The 23,658-nt window shown below is 36.1% G+C and overlaps 3 protein-coding genes across 3 annotated transcripts; 1 reads left to right on the top strand and 2 right to left on the bottom strand.

Moving 5' to 3' along the window:
* Positions 1-262: 262 nt before the first annotated feature.
* LOC122045757 (elongator complex protein 3) lies at positions 263-5,786 on the bottom strand. The gene is made up of 9 exons (XM_042606118.1): positions 5,233-5,786; positions 4,409-4,478; positions 4,099-4,271; positions 3,741-3,915; positions 2,791-2,957; positions 2,219-2,438; positions 2,031-2,135; positions 896-1,048; positions 263-719 (listed from the first exon to the last, which is right to left on the bottom strand). Exons 1-9 carry the CDS (start codon positions 5,694-5,696, stop codon positions 561-563), a joined length of 1,686 nt encoding a protein of 561 aa, XP_042462052.1. The 5' UTR covers positions 5,697-5,786; the 3' UTR covers positions 263-560.
* Positions 4,409-22,099, bottom strand: LOC122045756 (AUGMIN subunit 6-like). Its single transcript, XM_042606116.1, has 14 exons — positions 21,799-22,099; positions 21,643-21,699; positions 21,460-21,554; positions 20,414-20,564; positions 17,598-17,723; positions 17,308-17,464; positions 11,991-12,051; positions 11,629-11,899; positions 9,517-9,642; positions 8,444-8,593; positions 8,131-8,374; positions 7,706-8,053; positions 7,409-7,554; positions 4,409-4,478 (listed from the first exon to the last, which is right to left on the bottom strand). The coding sequence occupies exons 1-13, from the start codon at positions 22,012-22,014 to the stop codon at positions 7,514-7,516; spliced, it is 2,043 nt and encodes a 680-aa protein (XP_042462050.1). The 5' UTR covers positions 22,015-22,099; the 3' UTR covers positions 4,409-4,478; positions 7,409-7,513.
* On the top strand, positions 6,047-7,325 carry LOC122045758 (small heat shock protein, chloroplastic-like). Its single transcript, XM_042606119.1, has 2 exons — positions 6,047-6,378; positions 6,706-7,325. The coding sequence occupies exons 1-2, from the start codon at positions 6,114-6,116 to the stop codon at positions 7,170-7,172; spliced, it is 732 nt and encodes a 243-aa protein (XP_042462053.1). The 5' UTR covers positions 6,047-6,113; the 3' UTR covers positions 7,173-7,325.
* Positions 22,100-23,658: the final 1,559 nt, after the last annotated feature.

Raw genomic sequence — 23,658 nt, 5'->3', positions numbered from 1 at the left:
AACATTTTATTTAATTAATTATATTTTAAATAAAAATAATTAAATTAATATTCTTATTTAGCTTATTCAATTTAATCAAATTATAAAATTTAAAATCAAAACTAAACTAAATTAATCAAAAATCAAACCAAATTTTAAAAAAATAAAAACTGAATTAATTGACCAAATTTCTAAATTTAGTTAGATTGTTTTACCGAATTTTTACTCATCCCTAAATACAACAATACATGATAATAACAACAATACATGATAATAAGCAGTATGAATCAAATCAAACTTGAAGGTTTTGTATTAAAAGAAACACAATAAAAGTTCACCTTAGCCTCATTGTATTAATTAACATATTTTTTATTTGTTCAAAACTTTTCCCATCCATCATTGTAATTCCACCAAGGATTGAAAGCTCATCTTCCTCTTCTAGCGTCGCTCTCAGGACTCCGGGATAAGCGACGTTGTAAAATATTAATCTTATGACAAAGCTTGGTTCACTCAGAAGCATAGATGTACATGATGCTAGTGGACGTCGCAAAAAGGGATTTTAACAAGCAAGGCCCTCCACATTATGTTAGATACTTTACCATGTAAGGACCTTCTAGTTCGTACCCCAATTTCCGGTAATAATGACGTGTTCCGACACCAGAAATTACAGCTACCTTTGCTGACCGATGCTCCCTTCGGGCGATCCTCTCAGCTTCTTCCATCAGGAGTGTCCCATAGCCCTGTGTCACAGAAACAAAGGAGAAAAAGAATCTATGAAGTGCAATTTAGTTGGCTGTCATGGGCATTTAGACCTATGAATAGCTGGGTCGCATTGTGACCTACTATAAGCAGTTAGGCTCTTTGAGGATGAACAACCTAAACCAGACGTAAATGAGAGCAATAAAAAGAAACAGACCTGGTGCTGCAGCTTGTTAGCATCGCGCCCATGTACAGGAACTGCAGTTCCATAGACATGAAGTTCACGGACCATGGAGCACCTCCCGGTAAGTTCAGGGCATGTTGCATTACGTCCAATTTTACGCAAACGCAACAAGCCAACAAGAATGTCCTGATTCATGACCAAGAAAATGTTCAAAAAGCTCACTAGGTGATATCAAAAATCAGTTAACAATAGTATATTATCCTTATGAATTTTCCGAGCAAAACAAGCATCCAGAAAATGCAGAAAGCACAAAAAATAGGATGCTCGTTTCCATATCTACAAGACACTGAAATGTAACTTGGTATTGCATGGCCTAAACTTAATCCATATTTGACCGAATATCTTAACTGAATACTAACTGAAGAGAACCATCCATACATATGTATATTTACAATACAAGATCAATCTTAGAACCAAGTTGAATTCAATTAAATCTCAATCTATATCCAATGACTTGTCTCGGAAAACAAATGGGAAAACTATACAAAAATGGAGGACAATATACTAACCAATTTTCATTGTTCCTAGAACCAAAAAAAGTGAAAACAATATAAATTATGTAGAGTAAATGCTTAAGAGAATTATAAAATAATTTTATTCAAGGGTAATAATGATGGTAACATCATGTTATTAGTTAATCAAAATCGACTATTATAAAAAATGATGGTATCAAACTATAATATGTATGATATAAGATTATCATTGAATAATATGCAATTGCTAATATATAACTGTGCTGATATTATTAACAAAATTTTGTAATTAATAATTTGACATCATTAATATGTTATACAGAAACAGTGGTAATATTATAATAATTAAGAAAACATATCATCGACCTATTAATAAAAAAAATGATGATGTGACAACAAGGAAGGCCTCATCATCACATAAAAATGATAAAATAAAATAAAATAATAATTGGACAAATAAAATTACATTAAATTAACATATAAAAAGAGCATTAGCAAACACCTTCAACCATTATAAACTAAAAAGACATAAATAAATGGTTTGAAAATTCCAGAAAAGGGAAAAAAATTGAGAATAATTTCATCCATAACACAAAAAAACAATGATTTCCAGCATGTAATTTTACATCATCTACCTGCCGTGTATCTTCATATGAAAGAAAGGTTTCCCAACCCTCATTTGCTGCATAATCACGTCGCACAAGCTCAACTTCCTCGGGCTTAACTTTGTGGTGAATGTCCTATGACGATTTCAAGAATAAAGAGGCCATTCTATAAATTTGACTCCTGCTTTTATGAAAAATAGATTAACACAGACACAGACCTGTATTCCAGCCTCACGTGTTCTAACATCTCGGCATTTCAATCCTAAATCTTCCATTCGTGCCAATGCAAGTTCACGGAGATTTCCTTTTTCAACTCCGGAGGTGACAAGTGGCATGGGAATATCTCTTTGAACTCGGTAAACACGTGTCCATGGTGGTACCATCGATAGAATCCTTGCAATAACGTCCACCAGGAGCTCTGGTGGATAATTCCTATACCTAAAGAAAATAAGTACAAATTATTTTCATTTCCCAATCATCATCGTCATTTTTATCTGGCATGAGAATAGTGTCATGCAACTTTTATCATAAGTGCGCCTTTGAACACCACAAGGATGAGAAAACAGGAAAATATTAAAAATAGTCTGGCTGACAACCAAACAGACATACAATATTATCTTAGATGACAAGAAATCAAGCAATGAATGAGGGGAAAAAGTCACCAGAAACTCACAAGTTCTAGCTAAGTTTAGACAGCAAAAAAGAGCTAATTCTAAAAGCATGGCCCATATTTTTATAGATTCTGAGAACAGGTCTTAATTTGCACACGAGTTTTGGAAAAGTGTAGTACCTGCCGGTTTTCCACAGCTCATAAAGTCCAGTTCCTCTAATTACGAGCGTTGGATAGATTTTAAGACCATCTGCCCTGAATGCTGGGCTCTCAAAAAATTCTCTAAAACTTTCTAAATCTCTCTCAACTCCCACATTTGGAAGATCAGGCATCATGTGAGCAACAACCTACCAACGAGCAGACAAATGAATGACATGAAAAGAACATGTAGATCAGAATATATTTGATGCAAAGGCATGAAGAATGGATTAGGAATGCTCTTCCAAAACCACTTTGGAAGCTAAATAAGGTGTCTAATAAATTTATATACTCACAAAACCACTTGTCTAATGCACTTGAACATATTTGACGAAGGCATTAAGAATGGATCAGGAATACTTGTCCAAAACCACTTTGGAGTTAAATAAGGTGTTTGATAAATTTATGTTGAAAGTAATGACTCCATTTACAAAGCCACTCTTTTAATGCGAGTGGAAGGATGTTTTTCAAAAGTACTTTCCCAGAAGTATTTAAATATTTCTAAAGATTAATAGAAGAATCAGATAAAAAATAGGATGTTTCATATTTTAACATAATATTTAATATTTAAAAATTTAATGTTTAAATCAATTATTTTATTAAAAGGAAATGAAACAAATATAGATTAGTACTTATATGTTAACAAATCATAGCAGAAGACAAAATTCAGGTTGTTACAATTTAGCACTTAGATGAAAAGAGAGAAAAAGTAGATATTAAAGATATAGTTTCAATTTATCACGCTTTAATTTAATAAGACTATTGCTTTGCTACATATGCTGTTGTGCCATCCAGATCAAAACAGATTCAAATAATCATGACACATGTAACTATGCAATGCTCCAAAACCCACATATTTAGTCATCTATCTGTCAATCGTATCTGTAAACCTGCTCAAAGCAAACCAATTGACTTGTGATTAAGTGTTTTACCTTAAAACCGGCATCCTTAGCCAAGCAAAAGCAGTCAGCTACAGCAGCAACTGTGTGACCTCTATTTGTGTCACGAGCTACATCTTCATATGTGCTTTGTACTCCTATCTCAAGACGTGTACAACCATATAACAACATTTGGCGTAGATGGGGTCCTAAACAATAATCAGGTCTCCTAATAATAAAAACAGATAATTAGCACATTTTCACTGTTGTCTCAAATGGAATTTTCAAACACTTTCACAGATAAACTTAACTGCTTCACATCAGCAGGCACAACCTTAAGCTTATTTCAGAATTGTCAGACAAAGAATAAAAAGACAAAGAAAGAACAAAGTGAGAGAAATATGAAACACACGTTTCGATTGTCATTCCAATACATTTTGTTGTGCCGTGCTCTGAGTACTGTACAGCCTCTTCAACATTTGAAGATGTATGTCCTGATAAAGCATCATGAAGATTTCTTATGAAGTAATCACGATAGTCACTAGGCAGTGACATGAAAGTCCCTCCCATTAAAATGAACTCCACCTGGATGGAATATAGGAATTGCAATCAGAGGCTAACAAGTAAAATTGATATGGATGAAGGTATAAATTTTGATAAACACTATTGGGATATGCAAACTAAAGATCAGAATTGCCTCATAGTTTGAATAGATCACAAACCTTATCCACACTGTGACCTAGCCTTTTCAGTTGGTCTATTCTGCTTCTAGCTTGTACATATGGATTGTATCTGGAAGCATGTAATAGGTAACAATAGAGTAAATATGTGTAATAATACTACTTTCAAAATTAAAAGTAAACAAGAGAAAGGAACTACATTGAATGAACATCAAGATAAGCAATAGGAGATTTAAATGAATAAGTGTTTGAAAATTGCAGTAATATAACGAAAAACGACTTCTTACAATTCTAGTAGATAGAATAAGATCAGATGCTGAAAAATTATCTATAATACAGTAAAATTGGCCCACAGAAACCCCTCATATGACATGACTCATACTCGGAGCAGCCTGAAGTGAGGTTTCCTTCCTCTGTGATTACTATGATTTTAGTAGAATGTTTTGTCAGAACCATATACCTACAAAGTTATAAGACACTTGTTGATTCAATCCTACTGTTCCAATAATAAGCCATCTTTAAGGGACTCATCTTTGACTTCAGGTATATCTAGTATAAACCATCATGTCTGATATGATAGAAGTGTACAGTGGAACTCCCTTGAACATGATTACACTTTGGTATTCGCAAATGATGCCTTTGGTTACACAAAACCATATTGTCCAGAGAATGAAAATATTTTCATTTCACCACAGTCAAAGACTCAAAGCTAAGTACACACATCTAACTATCTCCAAACATGAAAAATTGCTGCAATGTTTTATCGAATATTAAGAAATATAAGCCTGGAACCATAAGTTGGACAGTCAAATTGCTGTGTGAAAAACTTAAAGAATAGAGAAAAGGGGGAAGAATGCGATAAAGACCTGGCTCGGATGGCTCTCATGCTTGTTGGCTCATAACCGGTATATGATTGCGTGCTGTACTCAAAATCAGAATCAGGGCCACCAGGGCAGTAAACACATATATTACCGGTGGTAGCAATATGAGGGCATCGGTGCGGCTTCGACATGACGGCGACCACCGCGATGCCGGACGCGGTGCGGACGGGCTTGGCACGAAGCTTCGGTAGGAGGGCGTCGCGGTCCGCCTCGGGGACTGCGGCGATCATCTCCACGAGCTTCGGCGCGCGGGAGAGGCCGTACTTCCGGCAAGTAGCGGACTTGAGCTCGTTGAGATTGACGTTCTCCCCTCGGCGGGAGCGCTCGGCCATGGCGGAGACGATCTCAGCGATGGCGCGGACACGCGCTTCCTCCTCGGAGATACCCAGCGGGATGGAGACTCCGCCTCGGCCGGGCGTCGGCTTCTTGCGCGTCTCCGGCGTGGCCATGGGCAAAGCGGCGCCGCGCTGTGCTCTAACGGTTAGGGTTCAGTTCGACTGTTCGAGCGACGAGGAGGTGGGGCGCCCCCAGCGAAAGCCGAAATGTACGAGGGAGGGGCATTATGGTAATTTAAAAATTGTGAAGGGCATTTAAAAAAAAAAGTAACAAAGTATCGAATTATTTCGAAAATTCTCTTATTTGGATCGGACCGGTAATTATAGGCCCATCAAAATACGGCCCAAAAGGCGTTTGATTATTAATGCCCATTTAAACGGAAACCTTCTGGAATCGTACGCCGCTTCTGGTTCATTCCAGGGACGCCTAGAAGGCGACCGTTTTCCCTTCCACCGTTCTCCTATAAATAAAGCCAGCACGCGGCTCCCATTTCCGCCATTGATAAGGTAGCAAAGCAATCGAAGAAGAAGATGTCGGCATTCTCGAGCACAAGCTCCCTTTCGCTTCCCCTCTTCTCCTACCGCGGAAGGCCCAACGCCGGCCATCGCCTGCACCGCCGTGGGTGGGCCGTATCGATTCCTAGTAGAAGTCCGGCCGATCTTTCCGTCAAGTCTATGGCCGGCGAGGGCAGAGACAGTCTCGACCACCTCCAACGAGCCAGCAAGACGAAGCAGCAGCAGGAGCCGCAGCAGCTCAGTGCCGCGAAGAGGGCCGTTGCTTCGTCCTCGCCCATCGGTAAGATCTTCTCACACTGGAGCTCGCGTCTTTAGATATCGTGCTGCGGCGTTCATCTTGTTCTTGAATCGCCTTTAACTTGTATTTCTGCCTTTTGCCATCCAATTGTCGGGAACAAGTAGATCATTAGATCTGAGCTCGTAACTTCATCAAGAATTCACTTTGAAAAATGTAGAATTTAGATTAGACAGATGCCTGAAGCAATTAATGATTCAAGGGTTTCTTCATCTTTACTTCTTTCTTGTAATCAGTTAGATATCTGTTTGTGTTTTTGTATTGTATTAGTCTAGAGCACGTTAAATTGTTACTGAACTATGTGAATTGCAGGACTTTGGGACAGATATCCTTCTGCAAGGACAGTGCAACAGATGATGGACACCATGGAGAGGATTTTGGAGGATCCTTTTGCTTACAGCGGGACATCGTTCCCTGCTTCGAGCATCGATGAATTCGGGGGCAATTACAGGAGGGGAAGGATCCCATGGGAGATCAAGGAAGAGCAAAATGTTTACAAAATGAGGTTCGACATGCCCGGGATGACCAAAAACGATGTGAAGGTCTGGGTTGAAGAAAACATGCTCGTCATCAAGGCAGAGAAGCTGCCCAAGGAAGCAAGAGAAGGCGAAGACGAGGACTGGTTGGCAAAGAGCTACGGTCGGTACAACAGCAGGATTGCATTGCCGGAGAACATCGAGCTAGGGAAGATCAAGGCGGAGGTGAAGGACGGGGTGCTCTATGTGACCATTCCTAAAGCTTCACCTTCCAACAAAAAGGTGAACATCAGTGTCCAGTGAGGCATGCTGATTCACACTCTCTTGTAGCCTTGTTTTGCTCCTTTTTGTATCAGAATGTTGGAAGATGAGAACAAGCTTGGAAACTCAAGGTAAACAAGCAATCTAGATGTTAAATAGAATTTGGTCAAGAAATCAATGAAATAATTACAGCTACTGGTACAAAGACAGCACAAAATATACAATCATGGGTGCTGATAAAAACAGCCAACACGGAAAATAATCAATGTGAATCTCACCTGACTAATGAATCGAATCCGTTCATGTTGGCCCTCAAACAAATTGTTGAATTTGTAGCTTTGGCTTCATCCGTTAAGATGATTTCTTAAGGTCTTGACCCTAATCTAATGCTCCATGAGAGCAGCATCGGTTTCAGACAATGGTGCTGCCAAAACGTAAAACCAGTGTTAGTAGTGAACGACACAACCAAAAAAAGAAAATGTATCATATTTGAATTTATGCTAAAATCTTGATAGAGAATATTTGAATGTAAAGTGAAATAGTAGTTAAATTTTATGCACAGATAGTGGTCATACCGAGCAAATCCTCATAGGCATCCTGGTAGAAGGGCGATTCCAGTAGCAATGGAGGTGAGAAAACTTGATCCAAGGTGCCATCTTGGGATGTATCTGATAGGCTACAGTTGTTCGTGCACTCTTTGTGCCAATTTAACTTGCCCTGCAAAGTTTGAGATTCTGGTGTAGAAGAAATGAATTGTTGTTTTATCTGATTAGTTGAACAATCATCCGTTGGTAGAGAAATAAAGAAGTGTTCCGAGCCATCATCATTACTTCCATCTTGGAACACTGATTTGCTCGACAAGCTTGATAGAGCAGCTTCACGTACAGAACGTCTAATGTTCTGGGCATATTTATCAGCACTCTCTACAAAATTAGAATCTCTACATTAAACAAGAATACGGCTAAAGTCAACCATAAGAGAAACAGGTGAAGCTGCTAACCTTTTGATTCCCCGTCCGTATCACTTGGATGTTTAGTTGTAGCTGCCTTCTGAACTGGCACACTTTGTTGGTGCACTGGAAGTGTTGCAGTACGGCGTTTGGTCGCGTGGGTACCCTTAGCTGATGAATTTGGAGTTACGTTGAACAAATGAGGAAGTTTCAGAGTAGGACTATTTGAACATTTTTCAAGGTGGGTAGAGGAGAGTTTTGAAGTGATGTCAGCAACGTCATCAGCGATGCTTTCCTGCCCATTAAATTTAAATTGATGAGAGAGGAACTAGATGATAAAAACAATCAAATAATCAGTTCTTACTAGGGGTCTGCCGATACTTTCGCTTTGGATAGTGGTTGAATGTGCACTAAATCCATCTACTGATGTAGAAATATTATTTACTTCTTCCGTGAGCTCAGAAATTGACTGCTGCATCGTCGGAATTGCTTCATTTAGCTGATCAATGAGTCCCTGAAGGATGACATGCAATCATGAAAAGGATCAGATTCCAAAACAAAAGGTAAAATCTTGTTTCAAGCAGGAAAGAAAAAGGAAAAGGACATGTGTAAATGAGTATTATAATATGCAGTCCATCACTAGAACTAGATCAATAAACCTTACACTACTCTTATTGCTTAAGCATAATTTGACGACCAGAGCTCTGATGCTAATAAAATCCGTACATTTGGTCGTTTTTGTGAAAAGAAGAGAACATTTTATGATAATGGAGATTATCCAACGTCAAATTCTTCACCACCTGTACCAAAAACAATACACAAAAACCTTTCTTTCATAGTCATAAGCTTCTTTCTCTTCATTTCTTGCTAAAATTGCCCTTTTGCCATGGCGTTATAACCATTCTTTCAAATATGCGACAATTATCATATTTACCATCTAACTAAACCCAATTGTGTATAGTTAACAAGGGAGAAAAAAACATTGAATTTATGCTAGAATCACAACTAGTTGGCTGGACTAGCCAATGCTACAAAATTCTGCTTGTTTAGCATAATCTTAAAAGAAATAGGGCAACAAAGCTAGTAGAATCATAACTTGATTGCATGATTTTGTTACTGCACACACTGCAGCCACATTCCTAACATTCATCAACTCCAACTGCATTATCATAAATGTTTTCCTCAGTTAAGAACTTGACATGAATAGAGGCGAATATCTCCTATAGACTCTTTGAAATCTCAGGTTCTGAGCCTTCCTGGGAATAAAATATTGAATCTCTTGTATTTTTCAAGGAATAAATCAAGCCATGCATGAACTATAATCAGAAACCCAGTAAAAATGGGATGAAGAGATAGATAAGGTGATGTAAAATAAGCCCAGTTACATCAATCAATATATATGGGGCTATGAATTGCTATCCAAATATATCATTATACCTGTATGCTAACCAAATGCTGCCGATGTTCTGCAAGAGTAGCAGCTAATGACTCTGCATGTCCACCGCTACAGCCATCAGAAGCATTATGAAGTATATCAGGACCCTCCCCATCATTAGCTTTCACCTGTAAAATAGAGTTTCCAATTTGAATAAAATTAAACTTGGGAAGGTTTAACTAAAAAGTTTAGAGCATTCTCCATGAAAGTCAATGTTTCAGATATGAAAAAAAAAAGGAGCAACATTATGGTTCAGATTGTGATCTGGATGATCTCATGATCCTACTACACAAATCAGCTAGGCAATCCAGAACCCAAATAGGATCTAAATTAGGTTAGGATCTTACAACCCATGATCCCCACTATTCCAAGAACAAATCCCTCAATTCTAAGGACCTTAGTTTGATTGAATAAATATGCAACAACAATTAGAGTTGAAAACAAGAGGGGTAGAGGGAGACCAAACAAATCTCAAGTAAACATTATTATAAGTGATTAAAAAAAAATTAAATGTTATTAGTAATGTACCGCACAAAGCGTTCAATGAAGGGATAAAATTCATATAGCTAAACTCAAATAATTGGGACAAACATAGCTTGGTAATGTTAATTGACTTAAAATAGACCATTTTTGAAGACCAAACAATCTAAGAATTTTTCTTCTTTTTGTTATATAAGAACACATTTTAGCTTCCAAGCAGAAAATCTTTTTGGTGATATCATACATCTTATAGAAATTATCTGTCTACATAAAGATACAGCATATCAATATTTATATATGTTCATATATTTACTAAATGATTATTTTAATTAAAGTATAAAAGAACAGTCCGATCTTATTATAGAAATTATCTGTCTACATAAAGACACAACATATCAATATTTATATATGTTCATATATTTACTATATGATTATTTTAATTATACTTTATGAGTAAGGCTGGGTACAATAGAACCTTCCTCATACCCCATATTAACGGGAGCTTCGTGTATCGAACTGTCTTTTTATACTTTATGATACTGTAATGATGAGCATTCAAAATGTTGACAATCTTACTAGATATATTGAAAATTAACACACGAGAAATTATGAATACCAAATATAATTTTCAAGATATGTTTTTGTTAAATTATAATTTTTGATCTTGCATTTTGATCCTATGATCTGATCTTATGAACTCCTCAACATTCATAGTTAGGATCAGAATCCTCAAAACTTTGAATAACACTAGATAGCATTTAAGACTTGCAATTCCTTTCAGATGAAATGGGCACAAAGAAGCTTCATTAATTTGCTTTCTTTGATAAATAAGCCATAAATTATACTTTTCACCCATGGCACCAAATAGAAGCTTCTTTCTCTTCATTTATTTGTTAACAGCTTATATTGTTACTTAAATTCTTGAATGCTCCAGTTAAAGGTGAAGAGCACTTATAGATACTGCAAAACATGGATATAAACCTCAATCCCAAAGAGTATAGCCAAAGTACCTCGCAGCTATTTAATGTGACCTGTTGAGCTCACAGGTTAGGACTGGGGTCAAGAACTATTAATTAATTCCAGCATGTGTGGAAGTATTTAACATATATTTCATGAAAAATGTCACAAAGCCTAACCTAACATATATCTAAGTGTATGGAAAGTTTCCACTTGGATTCAAGAAGGGTAAAAAAAGAAGAAAACAGATCCAATGAAGGAAAGAATGAAAAATATATACTTGGGCAGGATGGAATGTGAACCCAGTTGAGAAGGCAACAAGAGAAAAAGGAAATCCACTTCCTCTTCATCTGCCTCTCACACTAATCTTCTAAACAAGCTAAACAATACACGTAGTTGGCAAATATTGTGTTTGTACTTGAACATGGTTGTAATAATTTTCTTTTCTAAGTGCTAATTCTCACGAAGAGTATCTGACTATTAGAATATGTCAAAATTAATTGCCAAATAAAAAAATTAGTTAAGATGTTACAGATGTCAGAGATACTAAGAACCTACATTTAGATAAGAAATATGAAGGATACCTTGCAAGCTAAATCAAGGCAATGACAACTACTGGATAAAATTCATTCTCACAACCTTGCCCCTATGTAGTGGAACAAAATGGATACACTTACCAAATTAAGTGACTGCTTGTGTATACGTTGTAGAGCATGAGTCCAACGCCTTAGAACTTCAGCTACATCAACTGTAGGATGAACTCTTCCGCTTCTATCATCCATCTTAGGAAGAGCATCACTCTGCTCTTGTATTTGATACGAGTCCTTTTTCCCTTGAGTAACTAATGCAGAAGATGCCTCAAGATCATGAACTGATAGTACATCAGAATGTGGGAGATTTGAACTTAGATCCATGGCTGCAAGCAAAGATGATCCAGAGATGCGGTACCTGGAATATTAGAAATTTTCAAATTTCAAGATGTAGTTCAACAAAACAAAAGAGAAACAAAACACATTCCAAGTTTTTCTATATGTTTCACCTATGCTCTCGATGAGCTATGAGATCCTCAATTGGACCAGAAGCTAGGACTTCATGTTGGCCTGCAAATTCGGAATATTTTTACATCCTGTAGAGAAAAACCAACTATTTGTGCAACAATGATAGAATATTATTATTGAAGATCCTCAGAGTACTGAACTTAGACTGAGAAAGACATGACAAGAAAATGAAGTAGAATGTAGAGAAGACACCACAAAATCAAGATCGGGTGTTTAAGTGGTTAAATTGGATCAATAATGATGCATACCTATTAGTTAGAACAATAGATTATGTTCAATATAGCAACTAAATCTAACCAAACATTCATCAAATCTGCAAGCATATTATTACACTATATGTGTTACAACTTACAATTTGGATCTCTTGCAAAAAAAGAAACAGATACGCCCAAATCAAACGAATTTAATATACTGACAAGATCAGTAGAATAGGATAGATAATAAGTACTACATAATATAAAGAGCACTCTCCTCTATAACAGCATCTGCACCAATCTAAAATATAGTTATACTTGACAAATGGTAATTTCTCCACATGGTAGCTCAATTTTGCTTAGTCTATTAGCATAACTCATAGATATAGATGATAGATTATAGAAGAGGAACTCCATAATTTGGCACTTAAACATTTCTCTGAGATTCATCAAGCAAATGCAATAACTTGCTTTACCATGGTAAACATGGTATGCTCATTGCCCCAAGATATCATTATGATTTCTCTAAACTCACATGACAAGATTGAATTCTACCTAGTTGCGAATAATAATGCAAAACAAAATAACCATGTCACATAAAACTGGTTTACAAATCCAGAATATTTGCAAATACAACAATAATCAAATCTAGGGGTGGCAATTTTTGACCCGACACGAAAACACGACCCGAACCGAACACGAAAAAATCAGGTTAGGGTTGGGTAATTTCGGGTTCGGGTCGAAATCGGGTCGACCCATTTGACCCATTTAATAAACAGGTCGGGTTCGGGTCAACCTGAAATGACCCAATTATAACCCGCGAACCCGTTTATAAATAATTATAAATTTAAACTAAAATTACAAATTTAAAAAAGTTAAAAACCCTAAACATAGAGATATGCTATGCTATTGATTGCAATGTTGCTATGGCTTATCATTTATGATATGAATTTTCAATTTGTGTAGATAAATGTTATTTTTAATTTTTAATTTAATATACAAAATTTATTTAATGAATTCAGGTCAGATTCGGGTCAAATGGGTCAAACAGGTTAAACGGGTCAAATGGGTCGAACGGGTTAAACGGGTTAAACGGGTCAAACGGGTTAAACGGGTCAAACGGGTCGGGTTCGGGTCGGGTTCGGGTCGGGTTCAGGTTGTCATTTGCCAACCCGCCAACCAGCCAACCCGAACCTGTCAACCCGAACCCGAACCGAATTGCCACCCCTAATCAAATCTTATCCCACTAGGTGGGGTCGGCTATATAGATCCTTCTACACTATTACCATTGAGCTCTATCCTATATTATATCATCATCTATACTTAAATAAATTTTATCTTATTTTATCGTTACTAACCAAAACTTTTTTTGTCTGCCTCTTTCTCGTTTGATGTGCGTATTTATCATAGTTTTACATCGCCTAACTGGAGCATTTATTGGCGTCTAAGTATATGTCCGTACTATCTTAAACGTGCCTCTACTTTCTTTCTAATGCTCTCATTTCTTATTCTGTCCATCCCACACATCCACTTTAACATCCTCATTTTTACAACTCTCATTTTTTGTTCATGTACTCAACGTCATATAACAAAACAGGTCTAGCCGTCATTTTGTAAAATTTCCATATAAATTTTAGAGGTACTTTATAATCAAATAAAACACTTGACACTCTCCTCTATTTCAATCATCGTGCTTGTATTCTATATAAAACATCTCTCTCAATTCCTTCATCATTTTGCAAAAATAATCTAAATACTTAAAACTTTCAGTTCCAAATAACTCATCATCTCCTATTGTAAAAATTATCTTATTACGTCTAATATTACTAAATTTAAATTCTATATATTCTGTCTTTACTCTACTAAATCTAAAACCTTCAACTTGTTTCCCTCTAAGATTCTAGTTTAGCATTTACTCTTTCACATGTCTCATCTACTAAAATACTATCATCTGCAAACAACATGCACCACAGTACTTTGTCTTAAATGTGTTAAGTGAGTTCGTCCACGATTAGTGTAAAAAGATAGGGACTTAGAGCTTGTATGTAACCCTATATTTATTGAAAATATTTCATCCTCATACATCCTCAATTAATTCGATATATACTATGCTAATACCTCTCTTTTCTAGAATTCTCCATATAATTTCTTTTAGAACTCTATCATAAATGTGTTCTAAGTCAATGAATACTATGTGTAGATTTTGCTTTTGCTCCTAATATTGTTCAATTAGTTGCTTGAGAAGATATAGAACTTCTATTGTCGACCTTCCAAGCATAAACCCAAATTAATTTTCAGTTATCGTGGTCTCTTTCCTTAATCTTTTTTTTTTCTATTATTTTTTTCCAAAAGTTTCATAATATGACTCATTAGTTTAATACCCTTATAATTTACACAATTTTATACATCTCCCTTGTTCTTATATAAGGGAACTAGAGTACTTACTAAATCAATATTTTTTTTCAATATCATGTTAAATAATTTTATAAGTTATTCAATATCTTGTTTCCTTAGGCTCTTCCATACCGCTCTCAGAATATCATCCGATCCAATGACTTTTCCATTTTGCATCTCATTTAAAGTTTGTTCTATTTCTGAAGTTTAAATTATACGATAAAAATTTAAATTTCTATGACCTACTTAAATTATCTAAGTTAAGTTGGCCACCTAAATCTTCATTAAAAAGTTGATAAAAATTTCTCTTCCACCGCTCTTTTTATTTTCCATCATTTACTCGTACCCTATTGCATTCATCTTTAATATATTTTATTTGGATAAGATCTCTTGTGTACCTCTGTCACTTTAGTTATACTATAAATGTCTCTTTATCTTTCTTTTGTATCTAATTTTCGATATAACTATTCAAAAGTTTCATTCTTTGCTTCATTCACTTCTTTCTTAGTAGGGATGACAATTTCACCAGAATCCGATGGGTAATCCGACATCCGACCTAAATGGAGGAGGATATGGAGGGAATTTTTATACCCGATTATAGTAAATGGGTATTCGGGTATGGGTATGGAGGCGGATGTGGTAAAATCCTACCCATACCCTACTCGATACCCGATATATATATATATAAGCTTCATTTTTTATTGGGAAAGAAAAAACTTTAGCCCGCTTTCCGTCTTAGAAAAAAAAGACTTAGTTTGTCTCTTTATCCGGTCATCAACACGTATCGGAAATGTTCACCCGATTGAAGGAGCGCTAGATGAGGAAGAGCTGACAAGTACATTGAAATATTTTTTTTAAAATGAGAATGGTATGAAGTAATAGGATGATGGGTACCCGAAACTCCGACGGATATGAGGATGGATATGAAAGTTAAATACCCAATGGATATGGGGATGAGTATAGATATAATAAATGGGGATGGGTACGGAGGATATAAAATCCTACAAAACTCCTACCCATTGCCATCCCTATTTCTTAGCCTCTTTCTTGGCTATTGTATATTTTTTTAAGTTTTATTTGTTCTTACAAATATATAACTCCTCATAGGTTGTTCTTTTCCCTTCACTTTCTCCAAACTTTTTCATTCCACAACTAATAGTGGCAAAAGACGATTCGCTTGCCCCAGTACCTCTGCCAGCCCGTCTCTAAGTCAACACGAAAGAGGTAAATCATAGGTGACTACTAGCCTTAGAATGTTAAATAACACATGGGGGAGGACAGACATTCGACTACTAGCCAAGATTTGACCCCAAACCTCATAATAGCAACACCACCATGCGCTAGCTAACTTTTTCATTCCACAACCAAGATTCCTTACTTGGTAGCGCATACCCCTTTGACTCATCAAGTACACTCTTGGCTAATATTTAACTTTAATATCATCTTATTTCATGTTGTATTAAAGTCAACTTATATTTTACCTAATATTTGTACTCCCACATTCTCCTTAAATATGTTTTGTTTTTCATCCTTTAACTTCCACTACTTAATTTTAGAAGTCGTATATATTTTCCTTCTATTGATACTATAATTGAAGCATATATCCAACACTATTAACCTATGTTGGGTAGTTAATCTTTATCCATGATGACCTTGCAATCTTTACAAATCTTTCTCTCTTCTAATTTGCGATTTATTATTTTGACTTTTGAACATGATCAAGTATTTTTCTCTTTTCTTAAAAAACATATTAGATATATTACTCATTTTTCACTCTGACATGTCCATTTAGATCGCCTCCTATTAAAATCGTTTCATTTGGCGGAATATTTTGTAATACTTCATCTAAGTTGTCTCAAAACCTTGATTTGGTATCTTTATTTAATCCTACTTGAGGTGCATATATGTTAATTATGTTTATAGTTTCTTTTACCGCTATTATTTTGAGAGCTATAATTCTATCTTCTTTCTAACTACTCTTACAACTTCATCTTTTAACAAGCTATCTATAACAATAATCACTCTATTTTTTACTTTACTCTTTCTTGTGTATCATAACTACTACAATACTTCACTCTGGCAGGATATTTGCAAATATCTTTTTAATTAAACTTACTATATTTTGTGGTAGTATTGATCAATTGGAACTATTTTAAAGGTTTATATAAGAAGCTTGGATCTGTTGTTTGAAGTATTGATAAAAAATAAAAATTCCCTTAATTTTTTCCCTCTCTGCACTTGTCCAACAATTGCCTACTGAGGAAAGCAATCCTGGGTTGTGTCACAAAGCAAATTCATAATCCTTCTTTGCTCCTGTCTCATAGAACATTCATATGCACTAAGGGACAAGCCATACAAGATATCTTCTGATGCTTTAAAAGATTTATGGCAATGAAATTCAGATAATAAATAATCTCAATGACATAATCAATTATTACTCGATTTGTGGCAATTAGAACTTGTAGTGTCATCCAATAATAACAAAGTTCCATGGTTTCAAAAATGCAAATACAAAATAACAAAAAAATTGATCTTCTATAAACCATAAGATTTGGCAATTAATGACTACCATTCTAGATAATCTATGAAGGACAGTTCTACAAAATCAATTTAAACAGAGTAAACCAACACAAACTAAGACATTAAATGTAGGAAGTGAAAGCAAATTAAAAAAAAAAAACTAAATGGCCAATAATAACTAAAATATTACTCTGCCGAGCTAACAATGATTCCCAAAGTCGGGTAGCCTTGGAGACCAAATGAGGGGTCTGACTAGAGCTGGAGATTCTATCATCACACAATTCCCCTTCCAACTTAGCTTTATTTCTCGTATCTTGAAGCTTTTCTAACTCTTGTTGCAAGTAGGCCTATTTAGAGAAATTAACACAGAAAAAAATGGTAATATTACTAGTAAAAGAAAAATAAACAAAAATTGAGCAATAAAATAGCTTAGCTCATAAAAATGAACAATTCGAGAATCCAATAGAAAGTATTGTATACCTCCTCGGCACATAGACTACGAAATTCAGCAGTCATCTCATGAGCTAAGTCAGACCATGCAGCTTGCCTATGAACAGATTTGTTGGCATTTTCAAGGAATTTCCTCCTTTCTAGAGCTATCCTAGCCTGCTTATCCAAATAGAACATTAACAGTATAAACTAATCGAAGATAAGTATTTTCAACACAAATATGTAGAAGTTGAACATCTTTCTTCTAAGATGCCATAGCCCTTCCTGATCATCATCACAAAAATAATCATCATCAAGTTTCAGGGGTAGTGTTTTCAAGACCAAACTGAACTAGTCAATTCGACTGGTAATCTTCACCCACCGAATTGTCGGCAGAAGACCATGGCCCATTATCTCCCAATAGTCTGTGGTCAAATCCTCATGAGCAAACCTAGATAGGTGGGTCCAATATCCTCCACAATCCCCTACCCATTAAGCCACCTATATTAACCTCCCCAAAACAGGAGGTCTTATTTGCTAACTAGCCTAAACACTGAGCAGGTCAAGGTCAATAGGACTATAGTGGAGTCTTTTTCCCTGCTCAAAGCCGCTTCCATTGATGACTCCATTTACAACTCCACCTTCCCCCAATGACAAGCAACATAGATCCTCTCGCATGTGAGCACCATCAGACACGTTTGTTGGAACATATGCTTATCCTCCTCCCCATCAACTGATTATCCATCGTGTCATTGTCTCATGGATTCACCATTTTGAAAAGGAAACAAGAGAAGTTGAACCTAGCAATTGGAAAGATCACAGATGTGCCCCACTTAACATGATTGGCATGATATTTAAGTGAACTAAGCCTTAGTAGTGGCTTAGGATTTCTTTAAATGGTCAACCCTTTGTTGAACAATTGAAAAAGAGATCTGGTGCACCATATCCAGTAGAAAAACTGCTGCAAATAGAAATTATATGAGAGAAGAATATGTGGCCAAGGTTTACAGATTACAAATTATGTCCAGTTAATTGAGACCCAATCACATGCAATTTCAGAAGTAGAATCACTCATATCAACCCAGGATAATCACAATCACTTGTGAAAATGACTTTTTCTTAATTTTGTTGACAAGTCTATCTTAACATTTAATTGATTTCTCAGAGAAAACAATTTTTGACTAGTCTATCTTTAGTCTTTAATTAATTTCTCAGATAAAACAAAAAATCCACCATACCTCAAGTCAAAATTTTGAAATACCTTAGCCCATAAAAAATCTTATATTCACTGTTCTATTGTTTATCAAATAACTTTGATTTTAATCAACATACTTGTCCATAATCCTTTATTGGTAAATGATGAGGAAAATAACGCCACCATTTGAGAGTAGGACTGTAAACGAGCTAAGCCGAGCCGAGCTCGAGCCAGCCTAGGCTTGAGCTCGGTTCGATTTATACTGGCTTGACTCGAGCTCGAGCTCGCTCGAGCATGTAGAGTTGAGCTTCAGCTCGAGCTCGATATTTAATTATGGGCTCCTGCTCGAGCTCGAGTTTTTTTATTTGTTATTATTTTTTAATAAATAAATTAATATATTATATATTATAAAAATATGGCTCAACGAGCCACCAAGCCAATAATAATTAATAATAATTAAGCTTGAGCTCGGTCAACTTCGAGCTCCATTCGAGTTTTGATCGAACCACTCATAAACGACTCACAAGCAACACGGCTCATTTGCACCCCTATTTGAGAGATATAGGTGTTAAGTGTGTGGAAATCAAATGCTCCAATATGGAGAATGAGCATAAATCCGCAAATACTAAATTGGACTAGGTAGAAGGTCTTGAAGAATTTGTTAATGAACTACTTGATGAATTGATAAAAGAAAGGAACCCTACACAAACAGATCATATCTACCATCAAGAATATCGCCAGACTTGGAATTACACTATCCTGTCACAGTGTCACTAGAGAAGAACTAAATCATAATACTAGCATGAGTCAAAATTGCATAACAACTACTATAATTGAGTTAGATGATCCATGAGAGAGTAAGAATAAAGAAGTTAAAAGGTAACATTTGTGCATTGGTGCAATCTCCCTAGAATATGATAGCCACAAAAGATACTAGAACTTTTACTTCATTTCAATGCTTATCCTATTAATTATTTTATATTTCCTTTTTTTATTGTCATATATTCCATGATATTTTAAACTTTTATTTCTCATGGTAACTTCATGATGATGTTGATCTTGTCTGTTCATCTTATTTTTCTCATTATAACAATGAAGAATCAATATTCAAAATGGCAAGTATGGAGAATTACGCATATGAAGGAAAAATTGATTATGGGAAAAGAATGAAACAGCATTTATGGATAAAGTATATAAGATTTGAAAGCTTGCAAGACTACTGAAAAGATTAGAATGTAAACCAATTAAAAGAGAGTTTCAAGAAAAACAAAATGAAGAATCAACAATGAAGAATTAAATATGGCAACCATTAAAGAATTTGTTTCAGTAGCAGTATACAATTATACATTGCTATTTTGAGTTCCAACTTCCAGATGCCTTTTCTAGAAAATAAAGGACAATTATCGCAGACTCTCTATCTGTGACACACTTATTCTCGTTGCTGCAGTTGTTTTCCTCTAGCTTTAAGCACTACTGAGCTGTGACAATGAATTCATAATGACAAGACATCTAAGCAATGGCCCAAATAAAAAAGAAGGGCAGGTAACAATGAAATAGGCAGCAGTAAATAACTACCAAATAAGAGTAAGGGTGTATGCTGTTCCAGTTCTGGAAAACAAAGTAAACTTGCTAGACCAGAAATTCAGCAGAGAGAAAAGTCAGGTTGCTTAACCTTGGTCACAGGAAGTAGTGCAGCAGCATTCAGATATGAAGCATCAGTCAGTGACGGTGGTAAAGGGTCAGAAGCCACATCAGCCGTAAATGTTCTCTTGTGAACCTCTCGTAAAGCATGAACAGATAGTTGCCATAAAAGCTCAACAAATCTGCACTAGATTTGAAAAGATTGCAAAGGTTATATAATCTGCACTAACTTAGCAAATGAAACATCAAAATTCCAAGCATTAGACCCTATGGCATATAATATGTTTGAGTTTGTTATATTTCCCCTCATTGCAAAGCAAAGAAAATATGACAATCCTTTAACTTGTTAGCAGTAAAAAACTAATCACTTCAATTTCTTCAAAGGTGTAACTCGCATAATGATGCAGCTTTCAACTGAAACAAAAAACAAAGGTACAGAATATCATTCTCATCTATGAAAACCAAAGCATTGAATGATAACAGGAACCATGCTTTTGGAATGCACTTTATTATTAGTTATTACCTACAGGAAGAAAATAGACTTGCTGCTTGAGCATTACATTGTGTCAGTAATATATCCATGGGATGAGATACTGCTCAGTTATTAGTCTGCCACTCTTATTTAGTTGTTTTTGTTGCTAGAAATATCATTTGAGTTTAATGAGCTTGTTTCTGAAGCCTAGCACCATATTAAGTCTGTGCTTCTTTTTTTTTGAGTAATTTGCAAGAGACTGCTCTTGGTAAACAAATATTGATATATTTTGGTCATTCCACTATGGAATTATGGCCTGATCCCAATCAAACCTATTAATTTCCTTAACTAACACTAAGCCCCATGAAGCAGTTCAACTTGCATGAATTTATATCCTAATTGTAGATTTCAAAGAAATATATTATTGCATCATAGATGGGGATTGACTATATACCCTTTACATGTTAAATCTAGTGTAAAAGTGGTTCCGCCAAATATATAGATTCCAGTAGAACTTCAGATACAAGGAAGTGCGTTACCATGGACCAATTGAAGCCCCATTCTTTCTTGTAGCCAAAACTTTGCATAAGCAGGGAAACACTGACCTCGGTCCGCAACATGTTGCAAGAGACGAGACCCTAGAACTACTCCGCGGCAGAGCTCCTTGCGACTCTAAGTCGCTTATTATCCCTTGTACTATCTTCAACGCACAATAGCAAAATCATGGGCAGAATCAGTACGATGAACAACCCTAAACGATCTGGAAACAAAAACAAAGAAATACCAACCTTTCGAAATTCACGGGACTGAGTGGAATCGAAGATCGGCCAAACCTTATCGAAATCCTGACACATAAGGAAGTCCAAGATCAGCAAAAAGGGAAGCAATTAAGCAAATTGGTCGGCAATGAAGAACCAGTAAGGAGACAAAAACAGTCCGATTGCCTTGGCGGACTGAACGGGGCCGCGAAGTGCGGAGAGAAGAAAGTATAGAAGCTGCTCCCCCAGCCTAGGGTTGGAGTGACGGAAGCGTCCGACCCGGGAGCCTCCGCCGCTGCCGCCGCCGCCGATAACCGCGGGGTCGAGGCCTAGGAGAAGGCAGTTGGTGTACATTGCACTCTCGAGCTCCGCCTCCCTCTCCTTCTCTCGATCCGTCGCCATATCACCGCGCTCACGATCGATCGCTCGGGAAGATCTCGATGAGTTCTTTTGAATCTCCGCTGGTGGCAGCAGATCATCCAAATCGGTCGGCGAATTTTACAGTTCGCCCTCAATTGTTTTTTAAACTGCAATCCTGCCACCAATAATTGTCAATTATTATTGTTTTACCCACCTACTGCCTTGTACAATTTGAAACGAAAGTTTGAATTAAAATTTTTGAATGAATTAATTACTCGGCACAAATAAACCTTTTTATTTATTGATAAAATAGATTTATATATAATTCTTATAGCTCATGACCATGAGTATGGTAAAATGGTAAAATCTTTAATGGATGAATAAGAGGATTTTTATGAGTGCCCATAAAATGTAAATTTATCTCATCTCTAAAATTAATTTGGTGTATATATATAAAATGTGTAATAAATTAATTGCTAAAAGTTGTAGCAGTTATAACCATGTGTAACAACTAATGATCATCATTGTTAAAATAATATTAAAATAATTATATTATATTTAAATAATTTTGATAAAATTTAAATAATTTTAATTTAGTTAAAGTATTTTTGATACGGTAATATTTTAAACGTAGTAATTTTAATTAAGTTAAAGAAAATTTTCTATATTATAATAATTATAATCATAATTACTACTACATTCAACTTTTTTTTATACTGGAGGAAGCTACCAGTACTACTAAGGTGGTGCATGTAACCCTACTACTAGATTGTCAGAATGTTGCTCATGCAAGTACGAAGAAATGGAAGAGGCACGTGAGAACCGGGTCGGTGGCTGCTGCAATGCACTCGTTGACTCAAGCCTCAGCAATAAGAGAATAATATCAGACCGGTGGAACACCTCAAGGCCTGCGAAGAAGGTTTGCAGGGTGGTGGGTTCCGATACTAACATGGGTATTACAGTGATGGAGGCTACAGACCAGCCCCATCGAGCACACATGAGTTACTTACATTGCGGGGGCTTGGGAACCAATGTTCAATCCACTACAAGAAAATTAATCTATTATGACATTATCATAACGACACTTACAAATAAATATCAGGATAAACACCTTATAATGACATTTTTATATTATAAATAATAAATATAACATTAGATCCTTTATCGTGACATTTTTAATAAATGTCATATTAATTTATTAGTAATTAGTTAACTTAAAACCCTATCCTTCTCATCATTTCACCGCATTTCTTTCTCACATCGCTCCTTATTTCGCTGCATTTCTTTCTCACGCCGCCCCTTCTCCTCTGTTCACCACATTTCTTTCTGATACTGCTCTTTCTCCTCTTTTCGCCTGCTCCTCTTGTCCGCACGACTTTACTTCTCCTCTTTGACGATGTTGTAGTTCTCTTCTTCGCACGCTGCTGCAGTTCTCTTCTTCGCATGCCGTTGCAGTTCTCCTCTTTTTCGCATGACGAAATTCTCTTTTCCGCATGCCCTGTCTCTGCCACCATCGTGCCCCGTCTCTGCCATTGCCGTGCCCCGTCTCTGCCTCCACTACAACCAGTATCCTTTGCCGCTTTCCTCTCCGCAATGAAATCAGAGTTTAGGGCTACGGCTCGTCTCCGCCGTCGTGCTCCATCTTTACCACCACTGCTACCTGTATCCTCTGTCGCTTCCCTCTCC

The sequence above is a fragment of the Zingiber officinale genome, chromosome 2B (genome assembly GCF_018446385.1).
Source record: "Zingiber officinale cultivar Zhangliang chromosome 2B, Zo_v1.1, whole genome shotgun sequence".
In the NCBI taxonomy this organism is placed as follows: Eukaryota; Viridiplantae; Streptophyta; class Magnoliopsida; order Zingiberales; family Zingiberaceae; genus Zingiber; species Zingiber officinale.
The sequence above is the reverse complement of the archived record's forward strand: the minus strand, read 5'-3'. Positions and strand labels throughout refer to the sequence as shown.